This window comes from Phacochoerus africanus, chromosome 5 (genome assembly GCF_016906955.1).
Source record: "Phacochoerus africanus isolate WHEZ1 chromosome 5, ROS_Pafr_v1, whole genome shotgun sequence".
NCBI classification, from domain to species: domain Eukaryota; kingdom Metazoa; phylum Chordata; class Mammalia; order Artiodactyla; family Suidae; genus Phacochoerus; species Phacochoerus africanus.
Genome location: NC_062548.1, coordinates 24659632 through 24676207, shown reverse-complemented (window position 1 = coordinate 24676207; position 16576 = coordinate 24659632). Strand labels below are relative to the sequence as shown.

The 16576-nt window shown below is 40.8% G+C and overlaps 1 protein-coding gene across 1 annotated transcript; it reads right to left on the bottom strand.

Moving 5' to 3' along the window:
* Nucleotides 1–406: 406 nt before the first annotated feature.
* Nucleotides 407–15523, bottom strand: LOC125128399 (leucine carboxyl methyltransferase 1-like). The gene is made up of 4 exons (XM_047782755.1): nucleotides 15508–15523; nucleotides 14794–14915; nucleotides 9907–9983; nucleotides 407–670 (listed from the first exon to the last, which is right to left on the bottom strand). Exons 1-4 carry the CDS (start codon nucleotides 15521–15523, stop codon nucleotides 529–531), a joined length of 357 nt encoding a protein of 118 aa, XP_047638711.1. The 3' UTR covers nucleotides 407–528.
* Nucleotides 15524–16576: the final 1053 nt, after the last annotated feature.

Below are 16576 nucleotides of genomic sequence, written 5' to 3'. Positions count from 1 at the left end.
AAACTCCGTATTTAAAGTATATTACTTAAGATATTTATTACTTGATAATGCTTCCTACTGCATTTCACCGCATGCTGCAGATATGAGGGGTTTTTTTCTTTAGTGATACTAGGTTCCTTAAAGGCAGAAAAATTTTTAGGATGCCTATTTTCTCCCGATCCATTTGCAGTATCTAGAAATAAGTTCCTTTTTGTTAACTTTTGGTGATTATAATTGCTATCTCTAGAGTACTATTTTCTATAAGAGTGAATCATTTCATGTGACACTGAATGGAACACATATAAAGAGTATAAAAGAAATTTTAATAAAATCATTTGCATTATGAAGCAAACTTATCTCCGTGTTATGGACTCAATTGTGGCGACAAAGGCTGGAATGCAGAGAAGAGAGACAGGACTTGTGGGAATGCATAAAAGGGCAGATTTTATTACCAAGTCCAGGCTCAAATGGCTCATCACACAACAGGACAATAAAGTGAGAGGTGATACACAAATGTTGGCTAAAGAAATAGCAGCTTTACTCAGAAAGCTAGCAGACCAAGAAGCCAGTGGAAAAGGGTCCCAAAGACTTTCTACTAAAAGGGGTGAAGGTGTGGCTGGTTGTGGCCAACTTCTTGGTGCCAGAATCCTTTGTTCTTGCAGCTGTCCATGTAGGTCTGGTCACAATGGTTCTGTGAACACCCAAAAAGACAAAGGCTATTCTCTGCAACTTTTTCTCTCTCTGTGAATGGAAAAGTGTTACATACCTTCACAGATCAGAGCCTTGAGAATGGGCTATCCTGTGTATTTCTCATTTTCAGCAACATACTTTTACAAGAGGTGCAGGGCCAGCATGACTAAACACAGACAAGTGAGCACACAGGTTAGGGCTAAAGGAATAGATTCAACAGAGAGTCAGGTTTGTTCTTCCTGGTTACATCTCTTCTGCAATGGCAGAAAAGAAACACTTATTTGTCCCAAGAAGAAAAAGAGATTGCTCTAGGGCTTGGTGGGAAGAGGATTTTTCCCCAATATCTGAGATTTAATCCCAAGGAAAATAAACCTATAATTGTGTGTTCATTCTGACTCTTTCTTCTTTGAAGAAAAAATACTTAATTTGTATGGCTGATGCCAAGGAAATTGCATTTGCTCAGATATAACCGATTTGCAGACTTTGTGTGCGTGTGTGTGTGTGTGTCTTTTGCTGGGCTGCACCCAAGACATAGGGAGGTTCCCAGGCTAGGGGTCCAATAAGCTGTAGCCTCCAGCCTATGCCACAGCCACAGCAATGTGGGATCTGAGCCGAGTCTGCAACCTACATCATACCTCATGGCAAGGCCAGATGCTTAACCCACTGAGGCCAGGGATCAAACCTGCAACCTCGTGGTTCCTAGTTGGATTTGTTAACCACTGAGCCACAAAGGGAACTCCCAGATTTGCAGACTTCTTGACAATGAACTGTACTGTCATCTTGTTACCCAAGCTGATATGGACATTATATTTTCAAAGAAGAAATACAAAATATACACAAAATGTACAGATAAAAAAAATTATAAGCAATTTTTGGACTGCAGTAAACCCTTCATATTTTCCTCTCATTGATTGACTAAAACTACTGTTAAAGCTGTATATGTGATGATTTTAGTACTGACTGAGATGACTACCTCCTTAATGTGAGGTCACAGTAAGTTCTTTTGCTGGGGGGGGGATGTGTATGTGTGAGTGTAAAAACCCTCTACCTATCTGGAAATAGGTTATAACCATGAATGCAGAGACATTCTTTTTTTAAAATTTTTTAAAATTTTTTATTATATTTTTATTTTTTTTTTACAGGTAGTTTTTATTTTATTTTCCCACTGTACAGCAAGGGGATCAAGTTATCCTTACATGCATACATTACAATTACATTTTTCCCCCACCCTTTCTTCTGTTGCAACATGAGTATCTAGACAAAGTTCTCAATGCTACTCAGCAGGATCTCCTTGTAAATCTATTCTAAGTTGTGTCTGAGAAGCCCAAGATCCCGATCCCTCCACTCCCTCCCCCTCCCATCAGGCAGCCACAAGTCTTTTCTCCATGATTTTCATTCTTTAAGGGTGTTGTTTGTTTGGCCTGTGATCTAATGCCTTTTTGAGAAAGGTATCCATAGATATATTAAAAGTCATAGCTCTGTTGATGTATGTCTTGCCACCAACATTTGGCATCTTGGCGGCACTTCTCCACTTCTCGGTGGGCATCAGGGGTGAGCAGCCTGCTTTGCCTGGATCTTGCTCTCATCAGTTGTGGCAGGGCCTCGTTTCTGTCTCTCATGGTTGGTTATACTTCACTCTGCCCTGTGATTCCCACAATCCTCAATGTCTTCACTACTGACGTACTTGGCATATGACTTTTAACCTTTCCCTCTACTCTTTCAGCAAAAAGGCATGGGCCACTTGTCCTCAGGGCTGAGTTTTAACATCTGTCCTGAAGGACTGTGTTGAGAGAAAACAAGGAGCACTTGGTCCACAAGGGTTTTCTCTTGCTTTCTCCAGACTCCTAGTAAATCCTGTAGCAGTCATCACAGGCCCCATTTTCACTTTCTATCATGAAACTTTCCAAGGACTAAAAAATATTAAATGGTTACATATTAAATAAATAAAACCCTTCTTTCTCAAGGTTAATAAACCTTACAATAGAAACATATATTTACGATTACTGTCCTTTCATCAAATCTTGAATATCACTAAATCATATTTTTGGAAGGAAATTCCTCATAGCTTATCACATTTTCATGGTTTTGTTATAGGAGTTTATTGATGTTTAGGTGATCCTATTAAAAATAATTTACTTTGGTTTGGTTTAAAGATTATTTCTGTGGTTTTCTCAATGGTTTGCATAAATATTTTACTAATATCTTTGTCTACAATAACAATGCATTTTTATATTTAATACCACTTCTTAAGCAGAACTTTCTGTATGACTTTCGCTGAAATTTGATTAATATTCTTCAGTTAGGAACATGGCCCTTTTCCAATAGAAACATATTGAGAACTATTAATGGATTTTGAGGATCATGGTGATGTATCATGGATTGTATGTGATTAGAAGTAAGAAGGAAAAGAAACTTTATGCCTTGGCTTCTTTTAGTCTCTTAGTGTTGGCATAAATTCTTTCAGACTGTACACTCATCTTCACCACTCCTCCTTATGTATGTGTTTGGCTGATTTGATAGAAGAATCTGAATTTGTTTCATGAAGACCAGGATAATTTGCTGCCTAGTTCGTTCTGTGATAAGCTCTTTTAAAGATCACATTCAGTGAAGTGCAAACTTCTCAGGAGGAGAAGTTAGATGAAAAGAGAGACAAAGTATAAAAGGTAAGGAAAAGGAAAGTGGGAGGAAAATAAATGGAAAAAAAATGACAAGAGATATTTCATGTACGGTAAAACATACCAAATTATTCATTTTTAAATTCATCATAAATTTTTGCCAAAATATTTGTCTATGTAGTTTAATTATCCATTTAGTAAATATCAATGGCATATACAAAATGGCACAAAACTGATTTTCTTTGTTTTCCTGATTAGCTGGAAGAAAAAAATTCCATGTTAATTAAGCCACAGAATCTTGAGTTATCCGTCAAACATGGGGGGAAAACACTCAAAATTAGGAAATTTTTATTGAAATAAAAATACTTAAATAGGTTCATAGATTCAAAAGAATTGCGTGATGAATTTAAAATTTATAAATGACTTTCATATCAGAATCAAAAAAGCTCAGAATCTAAGTCCCATAGTAATCTATTTTAGGAATTTGAAAATGGGGGCCTGTGGACCAAATCTTGTCTGTCTCCTGTTCTTTTGTTAAAGTTTATTGTGACACAAACTTTCACATTTGTTTACATGTCTCTGTATATCATCTGTGGCTGATTTTGTGCTACAAATATTGCAGTTATTAGTTGTCACATAGACTGATCCACAAAGCCAAAACTATTTATTATTTGACTCTCTAAACAGTTTGTTGACTTCCTTGTTTATTTAAAACTGTTTAAATATTATTCTAGTTTCAACATGAATCTTCTAAAATTTTTTTTTGCAGTTTTTCCTGCCCACACTGTTGTTTCTGTAGAATGTTGTTAAAATTATAGATATATCCATACCATCCACTGCTTACTTTTCCACAACTATATTTCAAGCACTTATTGTATGAAGTGAAGTAATGCTTATTTGATATTCCTTATTGTAAAGACAATGTCACTGAAAAATACTTTTGTCCATACATCAGAAGCAAGTATATATGATCAGTTAGATTATATCCTCAATTCATAAAAAGTGTCATTATACAAAAGCATCATTTTTAATTTTTCCATATATACTCCCATGATTGTGTTTCTCATTTGTGTTCATTAACTGAAATCAAAAGACAAAAGGTCTGTAAACATACACTATATATCATTGCTGATACATTAACCAACTAATCGCAATCTATCCACTAGGGGTGTACACTAGAACTCCTAATTTTGATTAATTGAATACATGTGGAAGGGTCTTCAAGCAAACAGCCAACATCTTGATTTTATAGATAAACTTGAAGAAAAACAATGTCATAAATTGTGAGATGGATAATATATATTTTGTGAAAAGACAACGTATGCTGATAGTAAGATTCAAGCAATAAATGAAGTACAAGAAGAAAAGAACTCTGCAAACCCAGCAATGAGATAACCAGTATCAATTTGTTGAGACTCATTCAATCCCAAAAGTGCACAATCCAAAAGATGTGAGGACATGTTTAAATTTCATAGAATAAACCCACCCTTGCATCATCAGAACACAGATGCAAAAATTAACATCAATACACCTCAAAAGACCCTAAATTAAGTCTCCTACTAGTTAATATCTCCCAAGGAAGACAACAATCCTGGATTCAATTAACACAAATTTGTTTTGCCTGTCTTGGAACTTTAGGTAATGGCTTTGTGAAGAATATGCTTTCTTTGTATTTGGCTTCTTTCACCCAACACTGTATTTTTGAGATTTATCAATCTGGTTTCATACCAAGTTTGTAAAACCTCATTGCTGTATAGTATTCCATTATCTGAATAAACTATAACTGGTTTCTCTCTTCTACTCAGGAGAAGCATTTAGAGAGTTTCCAATACATACAACAAATATTAACAGACATAAAGGGAGAAACTGATGGGAATACAATCATAGTAGGATACTTTAATACCCTGCTCACATCAATGGACAGATCCTCTAGACAGAAAACCAGTAAAGCAACAGAAATCTTAAAGGAAACAATAGAAAAGATAGACTTAATTGACATCTTCGGGACACTACATCCAAAAAAATCAGAATACACATTCTTCTCAAGTGCACATGGAACAGTCTCAAGAGTCAACCACATATTGGGACACAAAGCTAACCTCAACAAATTTAGAAGCACAGAAGTTATTTCAAGTATCTCCTCCAACCACAATGGCATGAAACTAGAAATCAACCACAGGAAAAGAAATGAGAAAAAACCTACTACATGGGGACTAAACAACATGCTACTAAAAAACCAATGGGTGGATGAGAGACTCAAGAAGGAAATTTTAAAATACCTGGAGACAAATCATAATGAAGACACGACCTCTCAAAATCTATGGGACACTGCAAAAGCAGTGCTCAGAGGGAACTTCATAGCAATACAGGCCTTCCTCAAAAAAGAAGAAAGATCTCAAATTGACAACTTAACCCTCCACCTAAACGAATTAGAAAAAGAAGAACAAAAAAGACCTAAAGTCAGCCGAAGGAAGGAAATTATAAAGATCAAAGAGGAAATCAATAAAATAGAGACTCAAAAAACAATAGAGAAAATTAATAAAACCAAGAGCTGGTTCTTTGAAAAGGTAAACAAAATTGACAACCCCCTGGCTAGACTAAGAAAAGGAGAGAAAGAATCCAAATAAAATTGGAAATGAAAAAGGAGAAATCACAATGGATACTGCAGAAACACACAAAAAATAAGAGAATACTTTGAACAACTATATGCCAACAAATTTGACAATCTGAAAAAAATGGACAACTTTCTAGAATCTTATAGCCTTCCAAAAGTAAATCAAGAAGAAACAGACCAACTGAACAGAAATGAAATTGAATACATCATAAAAAACACTCCCTACAAATAAAACCCCAGGACCAGATGGCTACACAGGTGAATTCTACCAAAGATACAAAGAGGATCTGGTGCCCATCCTCCTTAACCTTTTTCAAAAGGTTGAAGAAGAAGGAATACTCCCAAAGACATTCTATGATGCCACCATCACCCTAATTCCAAAACCAGACAAAGATACCACCAAAAAAGTAAACTAGAAGCCAATATCTTTGATGAAAATAGATGCAAAAATCCTCAACAAAATCTTAGCCAACCGAATCCAACAACATATCAAAAGAATCATACACAATGACCAGGTGGGGTTCATCCCAGGTTCACAAGGATGATTCAACATACGCAAATCAATAAACGTCATACTCCACATTAACAAAAGAAAAGTCAAAAACCATATGATCATCTCAACAGATGCAGAAAAAGCATTTGACAAAGTCCAACATCCATTCATGATCAAGACTCTTGCCAAAGTGGGTACAGAGGGAACATTCCTGAACATGATCAAAGCCATTTATGACAAACCCACAGCAAATATAATACTCGATGGAGAAAAACTGAAAGTCTTCTCACTCAAATCTGGAACAAGACAGGGATGCCCACTCCCACCACTGCTCTTCAACATAGTTTTGGAAGTCCTAGCCACAGTGATTAGACAAACAAAAGAAATAAAAGGATACAAAGACGAAGAGAAGAGAGAAAACTGTCACTGTATGCAGATGACATGATACTAAACATAGAAAACCCTAAGGACTCAACCCCAAAACTACTTGAACTGATTCATAAATTCAGCAAAGTAGCAGGATATAAGATTAACATTCAGAAGTCAGTTTCATTTCTGTATACCAGAAATGAAATATTAGAAAAGGAATACAAAAATACGATACCTTTTAAAATTGCAACTCAAAAATATCAAATACCTTGGAATACACCTGACCAAGGAGGTAAAGGACTTATATGCCAAGAAGCATAAAACTTTAATCAAAGAAATTAAAGATGTAAAGAAATGGAAAGATATTCCACGTTCATGGATTGGAAAAATCAATATTGTAAAAATGGCCATACTTCCCAAAGCAATCTACAGATTCAATGCAATCCCTATCAAATGACCCAGGACATTTTTCACAGAACTAGAACAAACAATCCAAAAATTTATATGGAACCACAAAAGACCCAGAATTGCCAAAGCAATCCTGAGAAACAAAAATCAAGCAGGGGGCATAACTCTCCCAGACTTCAAGCAACATCACAAAGCCACAGTCATCAAAACAGTGTGGTACTGGTATCAAAACAGACAGACAGACCAATGGAACAGAAGAGAGAACCCGGAAATAAACCCTGACACCTACGGTCAATTAATCTTTGACAAGGGAGCCAAGAACATAAAATGGGAAAAAGAAAGTCTATTCAGCAAGCATTGCTGGGAAACCTGGACAGCTGCACGCAAAGCAAGGAAACTAGAACACATCCTCACACCATGCACAAAAATAAACTCAAAACGGCTGAAAGGGAGTTCCCGTCGTGGCGCAGTGGTTAACGAATCCGACTACGAACCATGAGGTTGCGGATTCGGTCCCTGGCCTTGCTCAGTGGGTTAACAATTCGGCGTTGCCATGAGCTGTGGTGTAGGTTGCAGAAGCGGCTCGGATCCCGCGTTGCTGTGGCTCTGACGTAGGCTGGTGGCTACAGCTCCGATTGGACCCCTAGCCTGGGAACCTCCATATGCCACAGGAGCGGCCCAAGAAATAGCAACAACAACAACAACAACAAAAAAGACAAAAGACAAAAAAAAAAAAAAAAAAACGGCTGAAAGACTTAAATAGAAGACAGGACACCATCAAACTCCTAGAAGAGAACATAGGCAAAACATTCTCTGACATCAACCTCATGAATATTTTCTCAGGTCAGTCTCCCAAAGCAACAGAAATAAGAGCAGAAATAAACCAGTGAGACCTAATCAAACTAAAAAGCTTTTGCACAGCAAAGGAAACCCAAAAGAAACAAAAAGACAACTTTCAGAATGAGAGAAAATAGTTTCAAATGATGCAACGGACAAGGGCTTAATCTCTAGAATATACAAGCAACTTATACAACTCAACGGCAAAAAAGCCAATCACCCAATGGAAAAAATGGGCAAAAGACCTGAATAGACATTTCTCCAAGGAAGATATACAGATGGCCAACAAGCACATGCAAAAATGCTCAACATCTCTGATTATAAAAGAAATGCAAATCAAAACTACCATGAAATACCACCTCACACCAGTCAGAATGGCCATCATTAATAAGTCCACACATAACAAGTGCTGGAGGGGCTGTGGAGAAAAGGGAACCCTCCTGCACTGTTGGTGGGAATGGAAACTGGTACAGCCACCCTGGAGAACAGTTTGGAGATACCTTAGAAATCTATACATAGAACTTCCATATGACCCTTCAATCCCACTCTCGGGGATACATCCAGACAAAACTCTACTTCAAAGAGACACATGCACCCACATGTTCATTGCAGCACTATTCACAATAGCCAAGACATGGAAACAACCCAAATGTCCATCGACAGATGATTGGATTAGGAAGATGTGGTATATGTACACAATTGAATACTACTCAGCCATAAAAAAGAACAACATAATACCATTTATAGCAACATGGGTGGAACTAGAGACTCTCATACCGAGTGAAATAAGTCAGAAAGACAAAGACAAATACTATATGATTTCACTTGTAACTGGAATCTAATATCCAGCACAAATGAACATTTCCACAGAAAAGAAAATCATGGACCTGGAGAATAGACTTGTGGCTGCCGGGATGGGAGAGGGAGGGAGTGGGAGGGATCGGGAGCTTGGGGTTATCAGATACAACTTGGAATGGATTTACAAGGAGATCCTGCTGAGTAGCATTGAGAACTATGTCTAGATACTCATATTGTAACAGAACAAAGGGTGGGGGAAAAAAACGTATTCATGTAAGTGTATCTTGTCCCCCATGCTGTACAGCGGAAAAATAAACAAATAAAAATTTTTGTGAAATACAAGGATTAGGACTTGACTGACATGACTAATATAAAAAGGAGGGAGGGACTGTAGGTTAAAACCATTGGGAAACCTTAACCTTGGTCTGGAGGTCAGGGTTTAAATCCCTGCTCCATCCTCTTTCTAGCCAGGTGACCGGAGGCAAATTCACTGCACTTCTTTGAACCTAAGGTTTCTCATCTGTCAAAAGGGGCTAATGACACCACTTCATCCAGGAGTGGCCTCCGAGGACTGAATGAGACAATGCAAATGAGGCACGTACCATGGGACTTGGCAAAGGAAAGCTCTTGGCAAAGAGCAGCAACCTCATCACTTAGAGCTTGACAAACTCCATGAAGACTAGACTCAGAACGCAAACCCCCCCAATATCTCAGATATGATCACTGATTCAGCTCAGCCCCCCATGGGTTCATTCAAAAATATTTACAACACATCTAGTCTGAGCCAGGCACTTTTCTGTATCCTGGGGGTGAAGACATAAGCCAAATACACATAAAAATTCAGATCACTAAACGACGATAGGTCATTTGTTTCAATGTTAGAGAAATCACATTCTTGGACAGAAAGGTCGCAGGAGAGGGTCTATTTCATTTTGAAGACTGCAGGACACACTGCAATGAGGGTCCAGGGCCAGGAAGAGAGGGAGGAGGCCAGGAAAGGAAGGCAGTGCCTACAGTGAGGTCTCCTGCAGTCAGCCCTGCCGTCTGCCAGGAGCTGGTTCTGACACCACTGGGCTCTGGCTTCTGGCCAAAGCCACACTTACTTGATGCTGTGCAGCTTCCTCATGACAATCCCTGAAACATCGACTTTCCAAGATGTACCTGATAGAAGATCCTCATCCTGAGAAAACACACATAGAAATCTTACACAGTTATTTATTACTCAAACCATCAGCCGTCATCTTCATGAACCAAGTACTAGGCCTCGAAGAGCAATGGCGGGACTTAAGGATTTTCAATCAGGGGAACAATATGGTTAGAAATGTACTTTTCAAGAGTTCATGTTTTGGCTCAGTGGTAATGAATCTGACTAGAATCCGTGAGGATGCGGGTTTGATCCCTGGCCTCACTCAGTGGGTTAAGCATCTGTTGTTGCTGTGAGTTGCCGTGGAGGTTGCTTGGATCCTGCATTGCTGTGGCTGTGGTCCAGGCTGGCAGCTATAACTCAGATTCAAGCCCTAGCCTCGGAACTTCCTATGCCACAGGTTCGGCCCTAAAAAGAAAAAGAAGAAATATAAATGTACTTTCCAAAGTACTTTGGTGTCAGTATAAAGAAGGGATGGAGGGGGAAACGAGGTTATTGGAGTTGTCCAGCTAAGAAATGATGAGGAAAACAAAAAAAAAGAAATGATAACAAGCCTCAATCAGGTGAGTGGCAATGGGGAGGGATGAAGGGAGGGGCTAAAAGCTGGTTTGGAAGCAGGACATTACAGGATTTCCCAGAAGGCAGCTTGAGACCTATTAGAGAGAGTCAAGACATCAATGTGGGGGATTATGACCAGCAGTTGGGGATAACAGAGAAACGGTACATATCCGAAAGCATCCCATGGAATGAGGTAAGTAATATTTTGTGATGCATGGATTTCTTTCCAGGATGGTGGAAAACAGAGGGGCAGGAAAGAGCAGGCTCGCTGGGTCTGGGGAGACAGGGTTCAAATCCAAGGTCCACCGCTTGTTTGCTGGGAGGCCTTGGGAAAGTCACGAACTCCCTGGGCCAGAGTTTCCTCATTGGAAAAGGAGAGAAACTGATAACACCTCATGGGGTTGTGAGGATTAATGAGGAAATAGGGGAGGGACACGCAGATGAGGGCATCATGTGTGTGCCTCTACCATTTCCAGACACGGGTACACAGATGCAGGTCCTGGCTAGGGACGCACAGTAATTTTCCCCTGTGACCTCAGTTTACAAAAGTGTGACACTAACACACACCCAGTAACACATACACACACACATGGCACTGCTTCCCCTACTGCTTTTCCTAGCTTGGTCGTTGGCCACACCCACATCTAGTCCCCTGCTGGTCATGACCGAACTCTCCCATCTCCTCCCTGTCCAATCAGTCACTCAGCCCTGAGTGTATGCAAATGTCAGATCCCTGTGTAATACACCTGAAACTAACACAATACATCTAATCTTAGGATATCACTTCTATGTGAAAGCTAAAAACACAAAAGATACAAATGGACTTAAACATAAAACAGGAATAGACCCACAGACAGAGAAGAAACACCTATGGTTACCAAGGGGGAAAGGGGATGGCGAGGGACAAATTAGGAGTTTGGGATTAACAGATACCCTCCACTACCTATAAAACAGATAACCAACAGGGACCTCCTGTATAGCACAAGGATGTATACTGAATATTTTGTAAAAAGCTAAAGGCAAAAACCAAAAAGTACATATATATATATATAGAGAGAGAGACACATATACATAAATAACTGAATCTCTGTCCTATAAACCCAAAACACAACACTGTAAATCAATTATAGTTCAGTAAAAAGGTTACACCACACACATAAATCAATTTTCAACAAATTGCTCAGCCCCACTGCCTATTCTTGAAGGCATCCTCTCCTCCTCAGCTCCCTCACCAGCCGTGGAGACTGAAACACCACCCCTTTCAGCCTACAGCAGCCCCCACCCCTCTAAGACTAAGACTCTAAAACTCCAGGAGACCCCGAGGACCCCGAGAAGGACAGCACAGCGTCCTACATCCCACACAGGACGTCTGACGGTTTGAGGGGCCTGCCCGGGCACACGCACACTTGCTCCTCATCAGACCTCTGAGGAGGGATTCCCTGGAGAAGGAAGCCTCCAAAAGGCACCCCGGGAGCTGCTCAGAAGCACACGTCCTCTTTGTCAGCCTTGAGAAAGGGGCAAAAAGGCTGTGGCAAGGGATGCCTCAACATTCGATTCAGTGATTCTCTCCGGCTCCTCTGACTCTCCCCTCTGAGGAGCTGGCAGGGCACCTGAGGCCAGGAAGGCAGCCAAGGCCAAGCACAGCCACCAGGGGGCGGCCAGGAACAGCCACCAGGAAGGGTGGCCCTGAGACAAAGACCCAAGGTGGTCACCCGCTTCAAAGGCCCCCAAACAGAGACTGTGTCCCCTGGGCTCTGGATCCTTTGGCTGCACAAATGGCTGCACAGAAATGTTCTTCAAGGGACACGAGAACTGAGGCCCCTTAAAGGGTTTCACTCACCCTTTATTCTTTGCCCCATTCTTGCTGCTGCCTGGAGATGGGGTCTTGGACTGTCAGTCTTGGGCCCCTGGGATCTGATGGAGGGAGTTCTCAAGGCCATGGTCCCTGAAAGCCTGTGACTCTCGGCTAAGCCTCTCCAGGCGCGGCTGGGGGGCCACCCCAGGGGAAGAAGTGTGAGGCAACTGGACCAACGGACAGACTTTCCCTGCCCTTTTACAGAGATATAAAGCTCTAAGACAGGGCTTAGCAAATGTTCTAGAAAGAACCAGAAAGGAAGCATTTCAGCTGTGTAGGCTAGGGGGGTCTCTGTGGAAGCTACTCAGCCTGCAGTCCGAGTGCTAAAGCAGCCACAGATAAGGTGTACATAAATGGGAGTGGCCACATTCCAATGAAACTTGATTTACAAAAATACATGGCGGGCTGGATTTGTCCTGTACAGCCTCTCCTCTCAAAGAGCAAGCCAGCATAATATTTTAAAAAGACACACACAAACACACACACGCAGAGAGAGAGAGAGAAAGGGAGAAATTTTAAATTAAAAAAATAAAATAAAATAAAACTCAGGAGTTCCCTTGGTGGCTCAGTGGCTACCAAACCCAACTAGGAATCATGAGGACACAGGTTCAATTCCTAGTCTCCCTCAGTGGGTTAAGGATCTGGAGTTGCCATGAGCTGTGGTGTAGGTCACAGAAGTGGCTTGGATTGGCGTTGCTGTGGCTGTGGTATAGACCAGCATCTGTAGCTCCAATTTGACCCCTAGCCTGGGAATTTCCATAGGCTGTGGATAGGGTCCTAAAAAAAACCAAACCAAAACAAAAAACGCAAAAAACCAACTCAGATTCATATAATCATCAAACAAAGGAAAAAACTTCCACAAAGGACTTTGAGACCCTAAGCCATTCCCCTTCTTTTCTCTGACAGACAACCTTTTTCTTGGAAGGGTCACCTTTGTCCCAATGTACCTTGCTCGGAAATTAAGGTCTCACACTTAGTTATTAACCCACCTCCAAGATGGGTGTAAGAAAGCAAACCACATGAACACCTCCAAAGGGTGTCAGACCATAGGCAGGATTTCTCCAGCAGCCCCTCTTAACACCAGCAGTGCACACACACTTACACTGCATTCTGTTCCAGATGCTTCCACAGCACCAGGGGTACGACATAGAGACACAACTGACACACACACAAGACAACCCCATCCCACCCCACCCCTAACAACACCAGGGCTGAGGGCAGAGGAAAGAGGAGGGAATCCGCAGTTTGATGGGCAGAGGGCAGCATTTGCTTCATGTCCCAGTACCGCGGGCTGTCTAATTTGGGGGAAGACACAAAGCTTCAAAGCCCCACTTCCCGCATATGTGTAAACGCCTGGCCGCTGCCCCCCCTCTGCACAACAGCTCTCCTGTTAATTCATGAGGTCATCTGTGTAAAAGCACTTCCTACGTGCTAGTTATTGTCTCCAGAAGGAAGAATGCAGAGGCAAACTGTAAACACTAGGGCCACATTGAGGCTACGGATTCTCAAGGAAGGAAAAGGTTGGGAGCTCTGATGACCAAAGACCTTCTTATCCAGTGATCTCATGAGGGACAAAATAGATACTGCAGGTTAGGTTATGCCTACATGCCTCTCCACTCTACAGCTTCTCTTGGTCTAAGTCTGCAAGAAATCTGGGGAAATGCACATGGCTGTTACTGTTAAGTGACTGACCTGACAGAACCAAGAAAAATCTGTACACCACACACACACACACACACACACAAAGGAAGGAAGAAGGAAAGAGAAAGAAAGAAAATGCAATTAGTGACATATCTACAGGGAAAAGGTTTGGTGATACAATTCCAGCCCAGGAATCAAACACCAGAACCTTATCCTGGTTCTGCCACTAACTGGCCCCAGGGTTGCTTTCCTGGGAGTGTCATTACACCTTCCCTTCAACCCTAATGGTGCAGTGGAGGAAACAAATTGCCAAATGACTCCAGAGGGGCTCTGCATCGTGAAATCATTACCCAGCCCTGCAAGGGGCCAAATATTAGGGAAGACTGTTATGATGACCAAAAACCTTACATTACTGTCCAAAGGACAAACACACATTCCTTGTCTCAGCAGTTCCTTCCACTGGCACAGAACTTTTTCTTTTGACGTAGTGCCCCAGACACCGAGGGAAATGTACCCAAAGATTTGTATTATAACCCTGTTTAACAGGGCTTAAGAGAAAAAGGTGAGAAGCAACCCACATGTCTCCACTAGGGCCCTGGTGGGATCCAGTACCAGGTTGATGGGTGGTGTTGGGGAAGGGGAACCTCAAATAGGGTGGAGACAGGGTGACACTGCATCCTTTTTGTATATACATTTCAATATATATACATATTTTTCAAGTTTCCTAACCAGGTAATTTCACAAAATGAAGTTTAATCCCCTGGAGAGAGAAGAGGGGACATTTTCATGTACCTTTAAGCTCCAGAAGGTGGTATCCACCCCAGCCCCAAGGTTTAGAATTTGACAGTTGCATCCTGTCTTCCATAGAAACGTCTTGATAAGCTGACTTACGCCATGGACACGAGCAAAATATCCTAGAGACAGACAGAGAAGCAAACGATCACTCGGTGACACCAGAAGTAATCCCTGCAGAGCCCACTGTGCTAGGAGAGCAAGACACACGCTATCCTCCTTCAGGGTCAACATTTATCTGGAGACTTTCCAGGAGAAATGATGTTCAAATCTCCTTCCTTTTTTACTAAAAAAAGAACAAAAAAACTGCTGGAACCAAAACAAATACGAGCTCCTGAAGGGTGGAATTAACCAGCTTAAGAAAAATAAGATGGCCTATATCGTTACTTAGGAAAAATGAATGTCTCTGTCAAAACATCTGATCTAAAAGGTCCTCTTGGAAATGTGCTTTTTCTGGCTCTAGTGAAAGGGACTCAGTACTCTGATAAAAATAAAAATTGTGCAGGTTTGATCCCTGACCAGATCGTCCACATTCCGCATGTGTGGCCAAAACAAACAAAAAAACAAAACAAAACACCCATGTGACAGCATGCAGAAGAAGAAATTTAAAAATCATTAGAAATGATGGGTTTTTAATTGGGATTTTGCCAAATCTGTTACTCAGTGTGAGAGGATTAAAAGTTTTGAATCTCCTAATCCATAAAAGTATTATACCAGTCCAACTGTTCATGCCTTCATTAATATTAACAATTTTTCAGTTTTCTGCGTACAGATCTTGCACATCTTTCATTGAACTTATATTTCAGAATTTGGGAGTTCCCATCATAGTGCAGTGGTTAACGAATCTGACTAGGAACCATGAGGTTGCGGGTTCGGTCCCTGCCCTTGCTCAGTGGGTTAAGGATCTGGCGTTGCCGTGAGCTGTGGTGTAGGTTGCAGACGCGGCTTGGATCCCAGTTGCTATGGCTCTGGAGTAGGCCAGTGGCTGCAGCTCCGACTGGACCCCTAGCCTGGGAACCTCCATGTGCCGCAGGAACGGCCCAAAGAAATAGCAAAAAGACAAAAAAAAATAAATATTTCAGCATTTGATGTTCTGGATGCCATTGTTCTTGGCATCTAGAATTACACTTGATTTTTTCCTGAGTTTGTACCTAGTGATCTTGCTAAATTGACTAATTTATTCTAATACACTAGCAATAGTTTTCTCTTGGACAGCATAAATATGCAATGATGCAGTCTGTGAAAGATGGCAGTTTGTGATGCTTATTTTTCAATCCCTATGCCTTTGTTTTTATCTTTTTCTTGCTTTATTGCCCTGGCTAAAGCCTCCCTAAAATGTTGAATAAAATGTGATAATCAGTATACTTGTTCTTGATCTCAAGGGGGTGAGTTTTGAGTATTTCACCACTAGTTATTATATTTGCTTCAGGTTTCTGAGACGTTTTTCCTTTTAATTGTGGTAAATTTTGTCCAACGGCGTTTAAAAAAATAAATTTTTTTTTGACCGTGCCTGTGGCATGCAGAAGTTTCATGGCCAGGGATTGAACCCACACCATAGCAGTGACTTGAGCAACAATGGTGACAATGTCAGACTTTTAACCCACTGAGCCACCAAGGAACTCCTAATGGCATTTTTGCATATTTTGGAATAACCCTATTATTTTTTTCCTTTGTTCTGTTAACTTTGATTTCCAAATGATACAAAACTGATTTATTCTTGAATTAAACATTGTTTGTGTATTACATTTGATGTATCTTGGATAAAGTTTGTTAAGCATCTCCC

What these genes read in the sequence shown, in the direction of transcription:
- LOC125128399 (XM_047782755.1), bottom strand. An exon ending in CCACCTTCTGGAGCTTAAAG is followed by an intron (nt 9,984 to 14,793) that starts GTACATGAAAAT and finishes GTGTTTTCTCAG; the next exon opens with GATGAGGATCTTCTATCAGG. An exon ending in AGGAAGCTGCACAGCATCAA is followed by an intron (nt 671 to 9,906) that starts GTAAGTGTGGCT and finishes GGGTGTTCACAG; the next exon opens with AACCATTGTGACCAGACCTA.